The 21,572-nt window shown below is 35.3% G+C and overlaps 1 protein-coding gene across 1 annotated transcript in view; it reads left to right on the top strand.

Moving 5' to 3' along the window:
* The first annotated feature begins 1,566 nt into the window (after positions 1-1,566).
* Positions 1,567-21,572, top strand: part of LOC149801129 (low density lipoprotein receptor adapter protein 1-like) — a 38,818-nt gene continuing 18,812 nt past the window's right edge. The window contains exons 1-7 of the mRNA XM_089955155.1: positions 1,567-2,081; positions 3,409-3,566; positions 6,392-6,504; positions 7,658-7,772; positions 9,657-9,752; positions 12,130-12,223; positions 18,340-18,413. Of these exons, the coding sequence (XP_089811281.1) occupies positions 2,021-2,081; positions 3,409-3,566; positions 6,392-6,504; positions 7,658-7,772; positions 9,657-9,752; positions 12,130-12,223; positions 18,340-18,413 (711 nt within the window). The 5' untranslated portion in view covers positions 1,567-2,020. The remainder of the gene's footprint in view (positions 2,082-3,408; positions 3,567-6,391; positions 6,505-7,657; positions 7,773-9,656; positions 9,753-12,129; positions 12,224-18,339; positions 18,414-21,572) is intronic.

The raw sequence follows: 21,572 nt of genomic DNA, 5'->3' as shown, positions 1-21,572 counted from the left end.
TTGTGTATGGACCGGCAGTTAGAAGGAGTTTAAGAAGAAGAAGAAGATGTGACAGATGCCATCTATGTTAATATTAATATTAACATAAACCCAAAGACCCTTTTCAGGGCCAGCCATATTTCTCGAAAAGAGATAGCCTTTCAATTGCCTACCCCTTTTTTAAAAAAATTTTTAAAAAAAGAAAAAAAAAATCCCAAAAGCCCAAACTCTATTCCCCATGTTAATTTCCCCTTGTCGCTAGACAGACCCACACTATAGTTCCATGTTAAATTCCCCTTGTCGCTAGAGTGACCCACGATTTATTCCCCATGTTAATTTCCCTTGTCGCTAATCTGACCCACGATTTTTCGCCATGTTAAATTTCCATTGTCGCTAATCTGACCCAGGGGGGTCTGTAATGCTAATTCCCATTGTCGCTAATGCATCCCCATTTACTACTAATGTTGTATCAGTGTTTGTTTCTTGTCTGTTACCTATTGTCTGTGTTATATAAATCTGCCATGTTAAATTCCCATTGTCCCTAAACAGTACCCCCCATTGTCCCTAGACAGTCCCAATCCATTGTCCCTTTATAGTCCCACCCATATTAAAATTCACCATGTTAAATTCACCTTTGCCCTAGGGTACAACCCCCTGTTTTTCCTTATATGTTCTCATTTGCCCTAGGGTATCCCATTCACTACTAACATATCACAGATTCAACGAAAATGATATCAGAAGAAGAGCCAACGTTTCGGAGAACTGTTTTTTTTTTTTTTTTTTTTTTTTTTATCACATTACTGATTCAGTTACTGGTGGACTTACAGTTCGTTTCACAGCCAGTCAAAAAATGGTGGCTACATTCTCTTTCTTGTGGGAGTATCAAAAACAGTCTGAAGATGAAATTAATTAATTTTTTTTTTTTTATCACATTATTGATTCAGTTACTGGTGGACTTAAAGTTCGTTTCACAGCAAGTCAAAAAATCGTGGCTACATTCTCTTTCTGGTGGGAGTATCAAAAACAGTCTGAAGATGAAATTAAGAGTGCCTTTTCTGATTTTTCAAAGAAATATTCATGTGACGTAACTGAAACTGAACTGTCTGAAGAATTGCTTCAAAAGAAACAAATTCATGCAGCAAATTTTGGTGAGAAACCTCTTTCTCCATTTCAGAACAGAAGCTTGGTGAACTCTTAAGAAATGTAGTGATAGCGCTCCGTATTTTCTCTTCAATACTAGTAACAGTTGCCTCAAGTGAGCGTTCTTTCAGTAAATTGAAACTCATCAAGAATTTCTTGCGCTCAACTATGGGACAAGAACGAACTAGTGATCTTGCCATTTTGAGTATTGAGTGTGAATTAACGCGAAAACTTGATTTCCATGATATCACTGAGGAATTGGCAAAAACAAGTGCAAGAAAAATGACCTTGTAACAAAAGAAAGCTGGACTAATTATAATCGGCCATTTGTTTATTATTTTATATTTAAAAAAAACTGGGGGGGGGGGGGCAAAATCGGAAGGATGCTCGGGGCCCCCAAATCCTCTGCACGGCCCTGAAGCTACGTTAAAAATCCAAAACACTCTCTCACATCCAAACTGTTACCTAAATCGGAATCGATCAGACGCACAACTAGCGTGGCATAACAACGACAAAATGCATTTAGTCCACTGAAAATATATTAAGTTCAATGCATCGAAAGAACATTATTAGAGGTTGTTGTTGCCAGTTTTCCAAAGAAGTACATTTTTGGGGTGAAACCAGACACAGGTCAAACGACCCATGGAAACTCGCGGTGAACATGACTCAGGGCGAGTCATATTCACCGGCATACTTCTGCCTTTTTCGTTAGTACAGATTGTTGACAGATATGTCAGTCGTACACATGAAAGCCACGCGTGTGAATCACACCACCTTGTTTCTCATAATTAGCAGCACGGCTGCCGATCTCTGACACAGTGTTCGATAAAAAAAGACATCCACATAGCAGTGTATCTTTATTTTATTGACTTAATATATTTCGGGATTTCGACGCCAAAGCATGGACGCCCTTTTGCGAGTAGTCCGTAAGAGTCCAACACCAGGGAAGTCAAAGCATAGCAGTAAGTAGGCCTAGTGTTGGTGGTATGATTGAAGTAACCATAACACAGTAACAACAAGTAAACAACACACTTATTTTTCAGCAGTTTAATTTCTTGTGAACTATGTTGATCTCTCAAACGAGCGAGATTAAACCAAACGTCCATCACTAACATGCTTTTTTTTTGGCAGGCGCTTCTCTCTCTCTCTCTCTCTCTCTCTCTCTCTCTCTCTCTCTCTCTCTCATACATACAATGGCTGTATTTTAATTTTGATTGTGACCGACTGTCTTTTGTATTGTTTGACAAGACCCAATAAAGATAACATGACGGCCCCATTAGTTGCAACTTGCAATGTAACCCGAGTGGATATAATACTTTGAAACCAGATGACAGCTTGTTTGCATAAGAGTATATGCAGTGAAGCATCATTTCACTGAGGTGAAAACTCGGGCCTTATCCTGTCGGTTTTGTAATATTAGATCCTAACGTTGAGGCATTGATATTTGTTGTTATTTGGGTTTAATGCCATTTTTTTCAGCGCATGATAGACAATGTATGGCAGCCAATAAAACTGGTCAAAGAAAACCCAGGAAAACCCCAGTATGAACCATTGATCCACAGGAAGCTACTGCAAGCTTTCTTGCATACCCACATTGATCAAGCCTGAGACTCGACCCCATTTGGGTAGAAATATGATGGAAGTGATCGGTAATGGTGAGTGCTTTAGACCTCTCATCCATCCTGGGCCCAAGTATCTTTTTTAATGTAAATTGTGTTAAAAGCATTTACATGTGCAGGAATGAAATTGTGAATTCGTATGCTTGACCATAACTTAAGTTGCGGTTGCATCATCACCCTGAGTACTTAGCCACTAAGTGGTAATTTGGAAGTGACCATGCCAGTGGCCTAAATGGTTATAGCATCCACCTCAGCTGCAGGAGGTCATGGGTTTAAACCCTGGCCAAGTCATGCGAAAGACTTATAAAATACGGTGCTTGCAGCTACCTCACTTGGCACTCAGCATTAAGAGGTTAGTGTTAGGACTGGTCAAGCCTTTTGTCAGGATAATGTGACTGGGTGGGACAGACTGGGTGGGACATCATGCTACATGTGTGCAACATGATGCTCCAGTGCTAGACATCATTATGAACTGCCACATTTCAGACATCATAGCAATATGACTGGAAAATTGTTAAAGCTATGTTAAAATCAAAATCACATGCACACGATTTAGAAGTGGTAAGATCTCACCCTACAGTCAGACCTGTGTACATTGACTTAAAGGATTAACTGATAAGGAAATGCATCACTTACATGAATTCTTATTGTATTTTTTTCCATACTTTAGAATTGGGTGAGGGTTGGAGTGAGAACAAGGAGGCAGTAACAGAGGGTGTGGTCTTTTACCTAAAGTACCTGGGATCAACCCTTTTGGATGAATTGCCACTGGGTGAAAGTTATGGAGAAGGCATCAGTACTAGAGCTGTACACAGAATTGTAGAAATGGTAATAATTTCATTTTTCCTCCCTCTTACTTTTTGAATTTTTTTTCTTACAAATTAGCCAGATATTTTGCATGTAATGCTGTTGAACATCCATAAGCTGTTACCATTTAACTTCACCTTCTATTAGGAAATTGAAATCATCTTTGCAGTGTTTTTTTTTAAAGGCAACTGAATGAAAATAGTTTATGGTTTTTTAAATGATCCCTCAACCCTGTAGAATAATAGTTTGGTAAGCACCAGGCAAAATGCATTGTATGCGACCATATCAGATATTGAAATCAACAACAACAGAATAAACATTTTCGCATTCACAGGCATGTGTTTTAATAACCGACTGACCATTAACCCATTTCCCAACAAGTTATAGTTTGTTATCACTGTCTGATTTCCACAAGTTATCATTTGATGATGAAAAGATACCAACTTGTGTGTTTCAAAACTAAAATCATCAATATAAAAAATATTTGTGTTTTAAGAATAGAATCGGATCTATTTTTAAATGTATTTTTTTGTATATTTTAACTGCTGTGCTTTTGTTATTTTCTTCCTAAAATCAATTTGAAACCGTAAGGGGTAATAATGGAAGACATTGGTGTTTAGAAAGTATCTCTTTATTAGACTGTGTTTTCTTAATTCATAAATTAATGTGAGTTGTGATAGTAAAAACTCGGTTTCTAAAAATGGATGCACCAGCATGGGATGGGTGGCACCATATTTGTTTACTCTGTGCCTATTCTGTTGGAAGGAAGGGTCTGGTTTTATTCATATTGACTTTGATAATTCAGTTATGTTTTATCAATACCCAAGGTCATGTTTTTGTCAGCAGCAATGAAATTAAATGTCAGTTTTGTTTTTATGAAATGGTTGGTTCCTTACTTAAGGTTTATGTGCCCATGGTTTTTGTACCATGTTTTGTGGCAATATGTCTTTGCATGAGCTCATTTGAAACTATATATTTAATTCATTCTGAAGGATAGTATTACCTACATCACATCACTGTAAGGTAAAAAAAAAAATTGGTCTGGTTGGCCAACCATCCCTGTTTTCTGTTGCTGACCTAGCTCTCGCACCCCCACCCCCACCGTAAAAATATACAAAATACAAACTTCCTGAAATTGAAGTGCTTAGACATTATATATACTAATCATTTAATCATTATAATCTATAAATATATATAATGTTTAAATAAAAAATTAAAAGAATTTTTTGTTCATCAAATTGAGATGGATTAGCCCAGTACGTGAAGTGCTTAGTACATTTTATATTCAGATGGTTATAATATATATAGTGTTTTTTAAAAAAAAATACCTACCTACTCTAATTTTAAAATTAGTGCAATAGGAAAAGTATTTGTTTGGCCTAATTGCAAATTATTATAAATGGTCAATCAGCTACCAGTATAACAGGCAATTTATTATTTTTGATTTTCAAAACTGGAGCGAAAATTAACTTGGTACAAAAAAATTCACATTTAATTCAGAATTAACTCCCAAATCATGTAGATGTAAAGTTCAGGTTATTCATCCATAACATCAGTGACCACTGTGGTTTGAATGGATGAACACCATAGTGTGAGGACACCTGTGGTTTGAATGGATGAACACCATAGTGTGAGGACACCTGTGGTTTGAATGGATGAACACCATAGTGTGAGGACACCTGTGGTTTGAATGGATGAACACCATAGTGTGAGGACACCTGTGGTTTGAATGGATGAACACCATAGTGTGAGGACACCTGTGGTTTTAATGGATTAATACCATAGTGTGAGGACACCTGTGGTTTGAATGGATGAACACCATAGTGTGAGGACACCTGTGGTTTGAATGGATGAACACCATAGTGTGAGGACACCTGTGCATGTACTCTAATGTACATGTTATAGGGGTTGTTTCAAACTAGTTTGGAAATATTTTTGCCTGCCATTTTCCGGTGAAAATTTAGGAACTAAAGAAAATGAAAATAAATATCTCATTTAAGTGGCGATTGATTAAGTATTTTTACCATTTTGTAATGACAATGCTATAATCTAGGTAAGATAAAAAATATTACAATGTATAGTTCATGCTGTGCTTCTTTGAGGTCATGGCCAAAATACATTGCATGATATCACTTCATCCAAACATACATACTTTCAAGTATGAATACTGTTCATATGAATATGATAAATGTATTCCATTATAAAATGTATTCATAATATACCTACAGTACAGAAAATTATCTACTTAAAACATTGCTAAATACCAATGTTAAATGCAGATATGCATAATGAACAATGTTTAAAATAAGGGAACCAACCAAGGCATGTGTGTGTGTGTAAATAGTTCTTGCTTTGCACCCACTTATACCTTATCCCATTGGCAGATCTGGATCTTTGTTGTTTGCAGTTTGACTCGACTTATAAGCGAGTACATATTGTAAATCTTCTGATAAAATTAAATTTGTTGATATTTCACACTTATTCCCAAGGTTGACTTTACAGAAATGTTAAAATTGATAAACATCAACTTTTCTGCATTTTATTTTTAACTGGAAGTATAAAAAAAATTTCATCATATTGTGTGCACATCATGAAGCATAAAGATTTGTAGTGGTTTCATTGATAATTGTTTCATTCTTATGTTTTGATTTGTTGAACATGATTAAGCCCGGTTAATTGCAAGGTTTTCATAATGTTACCATTCAGTAATAATTTGTATTTAACCATGCAGATGCTAATATTTCATTGTTTTCACTTACCAGATACATACTTCCAGTGTGAAACCCTCTGACAAACTTAAATGAAATACTGAAATCTGGACCATCTTATTTTCATTCTTTCTTTAGGCTAAATCAATTGGAAAGAAACTACAGAAAGTCTGCCTGTCTGTTGCTCCAAAAGGGATATGCGTCACTGATATGGTGACCAAACAGGCTATGATTAACATGTCTATATACAGGTAAAACACTGAAACACCGAACACTCCATAATTTGGATAAATTTGTCAGCCTCATTAAAAATTTAGCCTAACTTTTTTATAGATGCTCAGTGAACTGTATTTCTTTATAATGTTCACCTCACAATTAACCACATAAATCAAGGCTTGAAAATATTAAAACTCTTGTCATTAGGGTTGGGTATTTGCAGCCCATTTCCAATATATGTGTAACAGTATGCAGTTGGTTTGCTATTTGGGCTGGGTATTGACAGCCCATTTCCAATATGATATGTATAACAATATGCAATCTGTTTGCCATTAGGGCTGGGTACTGGCTTCCCATTTCAAATATGAATATGTATAATGTTATGCAACTTCGAAACATGATATATACTGACAATAAACTTTTGATGCTATTTAAACATGTTTGACTGTTGCTTTATATGTCTAACTTTAACTCTATTATGTGTATTATTCCATATTCCAAGGTCATGACTGTTGTTTTATATGTCTAACTTTAACTCTTTTATGTTGTATTATTTCATATCCCAAGGTCATGGAAATACATAATCTTCACCATTAGATGTGCAGAAAGATACGAAACTAAGACTAAGACATGTTGATCAACTAAATTTTGTTCACTGATTCAAGACATAGAAACATCATTGATGTTTTTTTTGCTTTAAAATTTCTTAGTGAACCGTGACATTTAATAGTGATTTTTGGTTATTGTATTGGTGTGAAACAAAAGAATATACTGGTTTATTGGGTTACTGATCCAGTCTTGTTTGTCACAAGGTTTTTGTTATATCCCCCACCCCCATCTGCTCCAGTGTTTTAAATTTGGAAGTTTGGGCTTTCTTTTGAACCAGCAAACCTATTGTATTGACCTTGACTTTGTACCAGTCTATACAAGTATAGTTAATTGATACAAATTCATAGTCACCACAACAAAATTTGAAGAGATGTGATTTAGTTTTCTTGACTGCATCATTTATATAACACAGAATTATACTTCTAATGTAATTGGTGATTTTTATCATCAAAATTATTATTTTTTAATTTAGGTCTATTTTTGTGTAATGATGTCTGTTGTCTTCAGATAATATCTGTTCTGATGGCTTTTATAATAATATTCCCTTAATATTTGACAGTTTGAGCTTCACTTTTTCAGAATATCATTCTGTACAGCTGACAAGAATCACGAGAAAGTATTTGCCTTCATCGCAAGAAATACCATAAATGAAACCATGGAGTGCTATGCCTTCCTGTCTGCCAAGAAAAAGATTGTAAGGCTGTTTTATTTTATTTTCATTTTCAAAGACGAGTGTTCTGAAAGATAGATGTCAAGCTTTATAGGCCTTGATAATTGTTTAAATTGGCACTTATTCTATGGATCTGTGGTGGCCAAGTAGTCAACATGCCTGACTCAGGACAGAAAGGGTGTGGTTTTTAATCCTACCGTCAGACCAGTCTGGGTCAGCTACCATGGTGTGTCCTTGGGCAAGGCACTTTACTCCAAATTGCCTTAGCACTAAATGTATTGTGTTGCTGTGCAGTAAAGTACCAAACAAACAAAATACTCATCACACAGACTGGAAATTGATTATAATTTTTTGTTGTCTATATTTTTTTCCACCACTAGCCAGGATCATGTGGGTTTTTTTGCCATGGAGGGCTACTTGGTCTTAGTTCTGATTTAGTTATCAAACATATTTTTGGGCTACTATGCAAGTTCTAAAGCTCAAGAAATTCTCTGCTATCATAAAAATTGGTATGCAAGATTTTAGCCTCACTGAAAGTATGTTTGTTTGAGGCCTTTTAATACCATGCAGGCAGTGTAGATAAAAGAGAGATAGAATATAAATGGAAAACATTGGTTGGAATTTTTAATTAACGCTTTTATCTGTGGCGTATCTTTCCCTTTTGGCATTTATAATACATATCAACAGTTATTTGCTTTCATTCTCTTCATTGGTTATATGAGGAGTTGAAGCCATATATTTTGCCACTTGCCACATGAACAAAATTTTCCAAGTAGCTCATAAAGGGAATTGCATGATCTTATGTTTCCATCATTTCTAAAACAATGATTATCTGTTATCACTCAAGAATTATTCTAAATCTACTTAACATTGTCATTGCCATTTTTTTTGTATGAATGGTATCACGTGATAAATGAATCTGGCATTATATGCATGAAAGATTGTTGAAGTGCCAGATGTGTAGATATGTGCCAGCAGTACCTATTGTACACAAGTTATTCTCCTTTGTCCAATGTTTATACTGACTAGAAGAATGAGCTGATGATTTGGGAGATATATTAGAGTGTTATCATCTGCTGTTGGATTTTAAGTGACATTCTAAATAAAACTATTCCAAATGTTATCTCAATTTATGCACCTTAATATTTTTAGGATGTATACCACTTTATTTCTGGTATGTCATCAGTTAGCAGACTTGTAGATTACAATAATCAACATACAATACCCCCTTCTATTACAATAATCAACATACAGTACCCACTGGGATAGGACTATTTAATTTGTTAGATACTCTTCCCCCATTCTCGTGCTTCCTGGGATAGGACTATTTAATTTGTTAGATACTCTTCCCCCATTCTCATGCTTCCTGGGATAGGTCTATTTAATTTGATACATACTCTTCCCCCATTCTCATGCTTCCCGGGATAGGACTATTTCTCATATAACAAAAGTATTTTCTTGGCATGATAATGTGCTCAAAGTACCATAAAATTAAGCAACCAACCAAGACGTTGAATCCTTGATTGTACTGGTGTTGTATAAGGGGCAGTGCTGTCTGAGTCAGATTATAATGACGGACCACTGCATAAGATAATCTCTGTTTTCATTCAGATGACTAGTAAGTGATATGTATAGATTCATCACAGTGATATTTGCTGTATGTTGATTACTTTGATCCACATGTTTGCTAATTTGTGATGAATATAGTTTTGAAAGTTAATCTTCAGTATATAGCAACCTTTGCCCATAGTTCTTATCCTACCTCAGTATAATGCAACCTCACCTGTAATGTGGTAAACCAGTACAATGATAACCCATTGTAATGGACACCTCTTGAAAGCAAATTGTATGGACTCATAATTTCTTGATTTAGTGAGGACTTCTGGACCATCCTAGTTCTAATTTCAGGCCCAAGCTGTTACATGGTCTGTTGCCCAGGCATTCAGGTTAGCAAAAGATCAGTGGGAAAATTCACAGAAAGTTAAAGACAAGAAAATAACTCTGGTAAGTCTAGTAACTTATTTAAGATAGCTCTAACATAGGGACAGACTGTACTTGATAATAAACCAAACTTGAGTGTGTTTAATAATCATACATCCCTTCTTTTGTTACACCACCCCATAAAATCTGCCCTGATGGTCAAGTTCATGAAGGATACGAATAGATCCAGCATAAACTTTTGAGGTGTATCTGAATTCATCTTGTCATTCTTATCAACTGTATATTTGGTTATATGGTGGGGATGTTGATAGTTTCCAAATTATGACCCAGGGGCCAAGCCCATGGTAGGTGGGGATATCAATGGTTTCCAGATTGTTACCCAGGGGCCACAGTTGTATGCTCCCAAAGCACGACTTTCTTTAGGGTTTCATTCTAACCACCCCATCTGATGTGTTGACGCAGTTATCACTCATACCAATTTTCAGACCTGCCTGTCTTATGATTTGGGTGTTAATTTAAATGTATGCAAAAGCACATCTAAGCCCACGATAGTGACTTTATAAAAACTGTTGTACACATTTACAGATCACCCACAATTATATTCCAAGGTTTGAATTGTTTTTCTTTAACCCCATGTAGTATGAATTGTGACATTACAAGTGCATGCAACCAATATGGTGGTGTAAGTAGTTAGAGCACCTGCCTCGGATGTGGGAGGTCATGGGTTCAAACTCTGGCAGAGTCATACCAGAGATTTATAAAAATGGTACTGGCAGCTGCCTCTCTTGGTGCTCAGCATTAAGAGGTTTGTGTTTGGTCTGGTCAGACTGGTGTCACATGACTGGGTGGGACATGATGCTATGTCTGCAGCTTGATGCTTCAGTTCTAGACATCACTATAAACTGCCAGACTGCAGACATCGTAGCAATATGACTGAAAAGTTATTAAAGTTACATTAAAAATCCAAGTCTCACACACATGCACAGCATGCATGCTCAGGTGGCATTGCACAATCCAAAGCTGTTCTCTAAAAACCCTTGGTATAATAATGTTATAATTTGAAGAAAGTACGTTTGTGCATATTGTAACTAACCTTTCCTGTATTTCTGCATTCTGGTCCCAGACAATGCAAAGGTACATGGTTGCATATCTAATTAATTTTATTGTTTTCCTCCACTTTAAGAACACGTCTCATCAAAACTTGAATTATCGACACCGTGTTGTACTAGTTGTTAGGACTTGCTATATTAACGTAAAAATGTTGCACTTTTCTTTTAAGGTTCAGGGCCTGAAAATAGTGGTGGTCCAAGGTCTAGTTTTCCCAATCTGACTCAAGAGATACACTTTTCAACATTCCTTGGACCTTCCACTTTTACAAACAAAATTGAAATTAAAGTAATACTTTGCAGTTTCGTAAGCAAAGTGTAAAATGTCAACAAATATATATGCAAAATTACATACCAGCTGAGCTACTCAAAGCCTACTCACGTTTTTGTTTTGTACATGATATTCAGACTGAAACAATGTGTATAGAAAAGTGCATGAGCCAGTGTTCTTTTAGCTCTAAATTTGATTACCTTTCCACATAAGTGTCAAAGTCCCAAGACCTAAAGTCTAAATTTTAATTGAAATCTCATTCAAAGGGGCTTCACCGTTTTGGAAAAAGACAATTCAAAATCATCTGCTTGAAGCCAGATTCAGTAAGATTTGAGTAAAGAAAGGAAACTATATTGTTTAAAAATAACTACTTTATTCATTCCTTAAAGCTCATACTTGTAACTGTTCTTTTGTATTGTATTTTGGTGTTCAGCACAACCTGGCTATCAACCTGCCATCCATCAACACAATTTTCAAGCTCAGGGGTTTGATAATCAAAGCGCTGTTGTATGTTTAAAAATGCTTGAGCTCCTGAATAATGATACTCAGTAATTACTTTAATTTATTTTAGCTCGATGTAAATTATTTCATATTTGATTAATAGAATGGAATAATTTGTATAAATAAAGAAAAAATGTGGCATCTGTCGTAAAAGCCTCTGAACCTCTTTCCATTATACTGACCTATGGCTTAGCCCCTTTCTTTTTGGACTGGTCAGTTTGCACTGTTCGATGCTGCTAATTTACAAGGAACTTGTATCAGTGTTCTTGGAAACAAATAGGATATGAATTTTTTTTTTAAGTATTGCACAGAATTTGGCTGCATTTTTTTTGTTGCAAGTTAGACAAATGTTATGTTCAGTCATTTTCTCCTGAAGGAGATGCTATAGTAAGTTCTATACCACATGGTTTCATGGACTTTTGTTCAATTTGAATGTCCTGGAACTTTAGTTGAATCAAATCTGGTAGGCATATGTTCAAAAGATGAATGCTCATTAAATTTATAATCAGTATGAGAATATTTTAATGTTCTAAATGAAGTCTGTTTTTTATTTCTTCTTCAGAATGGAAAGAATCAAGAAAAAAATAAGCATCAAGACATGATTGGTAATGACTCAGCTATTTCTGATACAGGTTCTTTGTTAAATTCAAGTTTAGGTAAGTACATTTATTAGATAAAGTCTGTATATAAGAATGTACTTAATAGTTGTACAAATTTTATTGAAACTACATCTATATACACATACTATATCATCACTAATTACAGACGTTTGAATACAGGATATAATTACTATACACATTTATTGATATATTGAATAAGGATATAATTCTTATTCAGTTGATATATTGAATACAGGATATAATTCTTATTCAGTTGATATATTGAATACAGGATATAATTTTTATTCAGTTGATATATTGAATACAGGATATAATTCTTATTCAATTGATATATTGAATACAGGATATAATTCTTATTCAGTTGATATATTGAATACAGGATATAATTCTTATTCAATTGATATATTGAATACAGGATATAATTCTTATTCAATAGATATATTGAATACAGGATATAATTCTTATTCAATTGATATATTGAATACAGGATATAATTAATATTCACATTTCTTCTTTAAATATGTTAGCCAATCATAATACCTTAAGTTAGGAGAACTACTACTTCCTCGAAAATCCAGCACTCCCAGACATTCTTTTAAGTTAAAATGTGCGAAAAGTTAGCTGCCCCCCCCCCCCCAGGTGGCGCTCCGGCAGTGATCTCCCTTAGGTATAGGGATTGGTGCCAAATCCCATGAATATCATAGTTAACACTTCTGCTCATGCCGTGCAGTATGCTCTCATCAAAAGGGACCTCACAAAAGTCCTTTACCAAGTTTCTGCAAGTTCCACACTTAGAAGTTGGAGGAGTCTTCACTTCAGAAGGGAATCTGACTCCTTCTGTTTCCAACTTTTCTTTCTTCCTATGACAACAAAGTTCTGCCTTTTCAATTATCATTGTGCTATCAGTTAATAGTATTACATACTTGCACCTGTAGCCTATGTGTTTTCACAATAGTTTTAATTAGATGTGCATGCAAGTCTGTTGTAGCTATAAAAAGCTCATTAACATGTATATAATGTCTGATAAGTTTTCTGTACCTATACAATCTTAGCATCTTGGTGCCAAGCTTTACTAAATTAACCTGTACAGGCTATCAATGAACTTTTCTACAGGTAGTATTGTTAATTGATATTATGTACTGATGCTTCATTGCCTTCATTAGGCTATCTGTTGGCACTAATTCATAGTCGTGTATCTGACACATTATTGACTTTTGCCTGTATAGAATGTCCTTGGACCTTATCTCAAGGTAAAATTGCCTCATAATGGATATTGTAGCACCTACTTTATAAGTATCTATAATTTTGAATAGGCAATCAACGATTGGCCTTCCTTCAGGTAAGCTGCCACTGGAATTGATTATTTGCCGTCCAGTCTTTACATGTACAGACTGTAATTGATGCTCCAGCGATTCAACATTCAATCAAATGTATGTGTATAAGTTATTTGTGGCTGGAATTGATTATTTGTTGTCCAGTCTTTACATGTACAGACTGTAATTGATGCTCCAGCGATTCAACATTCAATCAAATGTATGTGTATAAGTTATTTGTGGCTGGAATTGATTATTTGTTGTCCAGTCTTTACATGTACAGACTATAATAGATGCTCCAGCGATTCTACCAGTACATTCAATCAGATGTATGTGTGTACGTTATTTGTGGCAGGAATTGATTATTTAGTGCACTTTTTACATATTAATGCTGAGGCTATAATTCTGTACGTGTACAGGTCAAGTGCATTCCACTATAGGTATGTATGATAGTGTGTAACCATGCATGGATTCTTACTAGTTCAAAACTGCGCTTGTGGCCTAGTGGTTAGAGCATCTGCCTCGGATACGAGAGGTCGTGGGTTCAATCCATGTCTGAGTCATACCAAAGATTTATAAAAATGGTACTAACAGCTGCCTCGCTTGGCATTCAGCATTAAGAGGTTAGTGTTAGGACTGGTCGGCCTGGTGACATGATAATGTGACTGGGTGGGACATCATGCTACATGTCTGTGGTATGATGCATCAGTGCAAGACATCACTATAAACTGCCACACTGAATACATTATAGCGATATGACTGAAAATTGTTAAAGCTACGTTAAAAAACAAATCACATGCACACGCTATTTCAAAAAGCAGGATGCCCACTACAGTAAATGTATCTGCTCTGTTTTGTCTTGTAGATTTAGACCATGGTTGTCACCATTTGAATACTTGATGGATTTGCATGTTATGGACAGAGGTCAATCATAGCTTGGTGGGGGACCAAAATATCTGCTTACATGCAAGACTTCAAGCCATATCTTATCTGGGTACTGAGATTGAGAACAGGAACAACCATCATTTACAGTATTGCATATCCAAATTATGGACTGGACATGTGGATCAATATCACGTACCTATCCCAGCCTCAAGAACTGGACAATGTCATGCCAGCTAAATGGATATTTTCCTTCACAAGTGGACTTCGCCGTATAACTCGAATCACAGTGTACCATGACCACAATCGATCAAACAGTATCAGCCACCAGAAAATGAACTTTCCAGTTGCATGACTTGCAACTGACGCCCAGTTTAGTGCCATAATATCCAAGAATGTACTTAATTAGTTTTCAATTTTACCTGTACAGTACTTCACAATGCTTTCCCATCTTGGGGTCTCAGTTTTCAAGAGATATCTTTTCACTTGCCTTCAGACCTCTATCACTCAAGAAACTCTACTTAGTGGCACATTAGAAGTTATGGGATCTGACTCCTCATTGCTGCACGTGTTATGGGCCACCAGCAGTGACATTCTTCTCCACCTACATCGCAGGTAGGTCAGGAGATATCAACTTTACTACCTTAATCTATAAACAACAACACAGGCATTCAGTTTTCCATGTCAATATTAGATCCAACTTGGATAAATGAACTCCTCCATGCCTGAACTGAAGTTTCCATCCCAATACCGTAGGACTAATGTCTGCATTTTTCTGCATCACCTACCAGATCCTCAGTTCTGACATCAGGTGAAATTGTCTCTGTAAGATGTCTGTTTCAGTTGCTTCCTCAATTGGAATCGTTATGTCACCGCCACAGGACCCCTCATTATTGGCAATTCCTAAAGACCTTGCCACCTCAAGGGTTTGACTCTGTTGGGGAGCAGAGAGGGAAAGAGCTAACCAACAGTCAAAAGTATCTTGTGTAGCAGATAGATGGAACATTTATGTGGATCAAGCATCCCATAAAACATCTCAACATAATGAATCATATATTTTGGTGGAAACTTAGCCATGTAGTATTATTCTTATTTGATAATGTTTTCAACTTTTAAATCGCATACACAATAAATATAGCAAGCTAACCTGAAGCTTTTGTCCTCACACTAAGGATTTCATCAGCAGACTGATCTATTCTCTACTGACTGTTAACATCACCTGAGGGAATAGTGACTAAACCCACACCAATGGATTTGCTCCATGTATTAATGGCTTACAAAGTTGGGACAGTCAGCACAATCATTGGATATGTGTAAAACTGTTCTGTTACCTTTGGTGTGGGATAGAAACCCGAGTTTCCAGTTCTTATCAGAGATCTCTCATCATAAAAAGCTGAAGTCAATCTGTAGGAACCTTTACCTATGGCACAAAGGTTACCCTTCTAGATTGTTTGACATCTTCATACAGATGCAGGTTCATGAATTCCACTGGATTTGCAGGAGGGATCATTTTTGTCCTTTTGAAGCCACTCCCTGACAGATGGAGTCTTTTCCAGTCAGGTTGTCTAGAAGGTGTCTCTGATACCTTAGGGGACCAGAGATGGTCTCTCTGAGGTAAGGGGAAATATCTTCCTTCACCTCTTACATATTATCCTAAGGTATTATGATTGGGTTACCTATTTAAAGAAGAAATTAATTTTTTTTATAGTGAAATGTTTTTTCAAGAATACTTACCCAAACAGAATGCCAGCTTCCTCACAGTTACATCCATAGGCTGGATGCCTTATGCTCCAGAATAACAGATATTGATGGCATTTGACACCAGTCCCAATGCCAGTGGGGAGATTTCTCTGCCCAACTGCCACCTAGATAGGCAGATAACTTGTAGCTTCTTTTAGCTAAAAGTGTTATATGGGAGTGCTGGATTTGTGAGGTAGTAATTCTTCTAAGGTATTATGATTGGGTAAGTATTCTTGGAGAAACAGTTAATAAAAGGTTTCTTCGAGAATACTATACATGCCCCCTCCCAGTCTCCCCGCAGTTACATCCATAGAGTAACTGAGATATTCAATGGATTTGATGCCAATCCCTATACCAAGGAGAGATCACTCTGCCTGACCACCACGTAGGTGGGCAGACAACTTGTGCCTACTTTTAGGTAAAAGTTTTATCTGGGAGGGCTGGATTTGTGACTTAATTCTCCAAAAGTATTATGATTGGATAAGTATTCTTGAAAAAAAACATTTTATTAGAAAAATTAGTTTGTTGAAATATTGAATACAGGACATAATTAATAAGCAAATTTAATGATATATTGAATACAGGACGTAATTAATATACACATTTATTGATATACTGAATACAGGATATAACATACACATTTATTGATATGTTGAATACAGGATATAATTAATATATACATTTATTGATGTATTAAATACAGTATATAATTGATATACACATTTATTGATATGTTGAATACAGGATATAATTAATGTACACATTTATTGATATGTTGAATACAGGATATAATTAATATACATATTTATTGATATGTTGAATACAGGGTATAATTAATAAACATATGTATTGATATGTTACATACAGGATATAATTAATATACACATTTATTGATACATTGAATACAGGACATACTATAGACATTTATTGATACATTGAATACAGGACATACTATAGACATTTATTGATACATTGAATACAGGACATACTATAGACATTTATTGATACATTGAATACAGGACATAATATAGACATTTATTGATATATTGAATACAGGACATACTATAGACATTTATTGATACATTGAATACAGGACATACTATAGACATTTATTGATACATTGAATACAGGACATACTATAGACATTTATTGATACATTGAATACAGGACATACTATAGACATTTATTGATACATTGAATACAGGACATCCTATAGACATTTATTGATACATTGAATACAGGACATACTATAGACATTTATTGATACATTGAATACAGGACATCCTATAGACATTTATTGATACATTCAATACAGGACATACTATAGACATTTATTGATACATTGAATACAGGACATACTATAGACATTTATTGATACATTGAATACAGGACATACTATAGACATTTATTGATACATTGAATACAGGACATGCTATAGACATTTATTGATACATTGAATACAGGACATGCTATAGACATTTATTGATACATTGAATACAGGACATGCTATAGACATTTATTGATACATTGAATACAGGATATGCTATAGACATTTATTGATACATTGAATACAGGACATACTATAGACATTTATTGATACATTGAATACAGGACATACTATAGACATTTATTGATACATTGAATACAGGACATACTATAGACATTTATTGATACATTGAATACAGGACATACTATAGACATTTATTGATACATTGAATACAGGACATACTATAGACATTTATTGATACATTGAATACAGGACATACTATAGACATTTATTGATACATTGAATACAGGACATACTATAGACATTTATTGATACATTGAATACAGGATATACTATAGACATTTATTGATACATTGAATACAGGATATACTATAGACATTTATTGATACATTGAATACAGGATATACTTCATATTCTCAGTTATTGATACTACTGAGTCTTCTGATTATCCTGTGATATTTACATTATTTTAAGTTTTTAAATTTAAAATTAAAACATTTTCATTTGAAGGTTGAGAATTTAGCTCTTTGAATGAACCTGCGGTACTGTCCATGTGTCATTTTTTCTTCTTCCTGAAACAGAATACTAGAATATCTTCTGTTGAAGTTCATTAACCCACAGCACCTAGCTTTAGTTAATTATTGATTTGTTCCATCACCCATTTTGTATTGATAAACAGCATAGTTAATACACACTGTATCTCACTTCAGCTGATCATCCTCAATTACCAAAACCTGAAACAAGTAGGAATCAAGAAACAAGTCCACAGCATAGAGTAGAGTGGGTAAGGAAAACTGGACCTTCAGCATCTTTAAAAGACTGTTGTTGTTTTCACCTTTTAGTTGGCCCCCACCTGCACTTGTATTCCTGATTTATTTATCACTCTATCCTTCTCTTTGTCTTCAAGTTCAAGTCAAATATCATTTTGTTTAATTTTCACCTTCTTACTCTACAGCAGTTTCAGAATGATGAATATATATATATATTCTTATTTATCTTTATTAATAGGTGTAATATGCATCAGTCAAGATGGTCTCTTTAAGATCAAAATCACAGATTGAAGCTGCTAAATTTCTTTCCTTTCTGCACTGTAATTATGAAGCACTGTGAGATACAGACTTTAAATCCAGTATCATATCACTAGTTTAAACTATTTAATTGCCCAAAATAAACTAAATGAAATATAATTTTCAAGAGAAGGAAGAACATGAGGGCATATGGCAAAAAAATTAAATGACATCTAACACAGGAAATATATGTAACAGATTAGAGAACAGATATTTCTATTCTTTATAAACTACTGAACATACAAGCTGGATTATTCCTACCCCACTGAAGAATTTGCAGAATAATTATTGAGAAAATAGATAAATGATTTTTAAGCTCCATCCTTTGAGTTGGATATTGAGAACAGTGAAAACGTTCCAAGGAATTTAAGTACCGTATTCAGGTTTGTATGGTCACGGTCAAATGTCAACATCATATTTTTCATTTCCCTCAGATTCCGAGGTGAAACCTATTTCACTTATTTATCATTACTAGTTGATGCTGCAAAAACTACCTTTGATACATATAACAAGGATGAGCATTCTGATATTTTCAAGCTTTGTAAATAACTTCCATTTGGATTAAGAAACAAACCTGTTGGTTTCAGGGTCAAAAGATTAAAGGTGAAGGTCATATTAACAGAAAAAAGAAAAAAATGGTTTCTGTATAACATTAGTTCTACTTCCTGGACCAAAGTTTGTGGATTGCTTGCTCTTGAGTAGGGATAAAGCCAATCAATTTCATCATCAAATGGTCAAAGATCAATGTCACTGGTTGAAATTATTTCTTTACAATAAGATATTGAAATGCGTCACAAACCTTGGCTAAACTCTGAATGACTTTCACTTGGCGTATGGCAAAAGAAGACTGATTCTGTGTTGAAGAGGAACAAAGTCAGAGTTAATGTCTGAGAATGAAAAAATATTTACTGCATGAAAATGGCACTTTTAGTTTGTGGATGGCTTATGCTTTGGGTAAGTAAGAAGCCTATTGCATTTGGGGTCAAATGATCAAAGGTCACTGCAGGGCCAAAAGTAAGAGGGGCCAGCTGAGGATAGATCCCTTGGGCCTGGGCCCTTAAGAGACCTGGGCTGAACAACACTTTAATTTTATAAAAGAAAAAATTTGTTTGAACAAGAGCTAGGAGAGGCTGGGGTATTTCTTACTCCAGGGCCTGTGATCGCTCTCTGGCCCTGGGTCACTGTGACTGATAGAATATTTTTTGTGTGTGCAAAATAACAAGTTTGAGACCATGTACCTTGACCAAATTTTGTTTACAGATTGCACTCTAGGTAAGAAAGAGACCTAGTGAATTTAAAGTATAGAGGTTCAGAGGTCAGAATCCTTTTGACTCAAAGAAATATTGACTTTGTGAGAAGTTTTGATCTAAAGTAAGTTCCTCGACCAAACTTTGTGTATGGCTTGTACTTGGGTATGAAAGAAACTGATGTAATGTTTGCACGAAAGGTCAAAGTCACTGTAAGGGCAGGTTTAATAAGAAAATAATGGATTCTGCACAATAATATTGGTCAATAATTGGTGGGTGGTTCTGTCAGGATCAAAATAGCATAATGTGCCTTATGGCCTTTGGGTGTTTCTTTCAGGGTCACAGTACCATACTGTGCCTTATGGCCTTTGGATGGTTGTTGCTATCATACTATAATTACTTTTGGGTGGTTCTGTCAGGTAGGTTCATGGCTACCATACTGTGCCTTATGGCCTTTGGGTGGTTCTGTCAGGGTCATTGCTACCATAACTTGTATAATTGCTTTTCGATGGTTCTGTCAGGATCACAGTACCACACTGTGCCTTATGGCCCTTGGATGGTTCTGTCCAGTGTATCCCCCATGGGTGTAAAACTGAGGGTTAAAAAAAAACCTTGGTGTCAGAATTGGGGGTCAGATTAAAAATGTGGGGGTCAAAAATATACTGACAAATTTTCATCCAACTCGTACTTTTTCAGCTTGAAATAGGATATTGCATCTTGAACAACATACTCTCTTTCTCTCTCTCTAAACATACCAATAAACCAACATGCACAGTTAAATTTAACAAACAAATGCATTGTCCATTCAAATAATAATTTTATTAGTTCATTTTTCTTTTAAAATCGTACTTTTAACAGTCTCCTTATAATCCTTTCGAAGCAGTATTATAGACCAACGTATTACATACAAGCCAATGCAAAAAGGCTAATAAATCTTTTCAACCGAATGACAGTCAATTTACTGCCTGTCATAAAATTTGCGCTGTCATTGGTTTCATTGTACTTCGTCCTAGAACAAATTTATCCAAAAATCAAGGAGGCTGATGATTAATCTTGTTTCTAATAAGTTACACTTGAACTTTAAGGTCTTTCTTTTATTGCAGCAAAGTTAAAACCAACAAAATCTGCAATGACCCCCTGACTGTGTAATCCAAATAAATGCATTTGTCTCGACAAGTTTACTGATTTCTTTGTTGTGAAAGAATGTCTTGGGTTATAATGTGTTCTCCAGATATCTTGTGGCGAACGAGAGCAGATTTGTTAAAATTCTTAAACACTGTAACAAAAGGATTATTCACTTATGCAGTCTTCACAGTCACGCTTTCATAAGTCACACCGGTAATCCTAATGGATGTGCCGTATTCCAGTCAAGGGAATTATTTTCTCCATTTTTCATTAAAGTTGGATCCACAGTTACTCATTTGTGTTCTGCTTCTTTCACTTTCTTCGCTAATGAATTTTAGTGCACGACGTTTTAATCTGGAGATCACTTTCTAGTGCAACAAGTATTGGGGTTAAACATCAAGATGACATCTTGCTGAGCTCAATGGAAATCGAGTGGGAGCTTGCGAGATTAGGGGAAGCTACTCCGTCATAACATTGCCTATGTTAGTCTGGTTCCTTATTTCG

The sequence above is a fragment of the Sinohyriopsis cumingii genome, chromosome 4, assembly GCF_028554795.1.
Source record: "Sinohyriopsis cumingii isolate HCF-2022 chromosome 4, ASM2855479v2, whole genome shotgun sequence".
NCBI classification, from domain to species: Eukaryota; Metazoa; Mollusca; class Bivalvia; order Unionida; family Unionidae; genus Sinohyriopsis; species Sinohyriopsis cumingii.
Note: the sequence above shows the minus strand (reverse complement) of the source record. Positions and strands in the feature narration are given on the sequence as shown.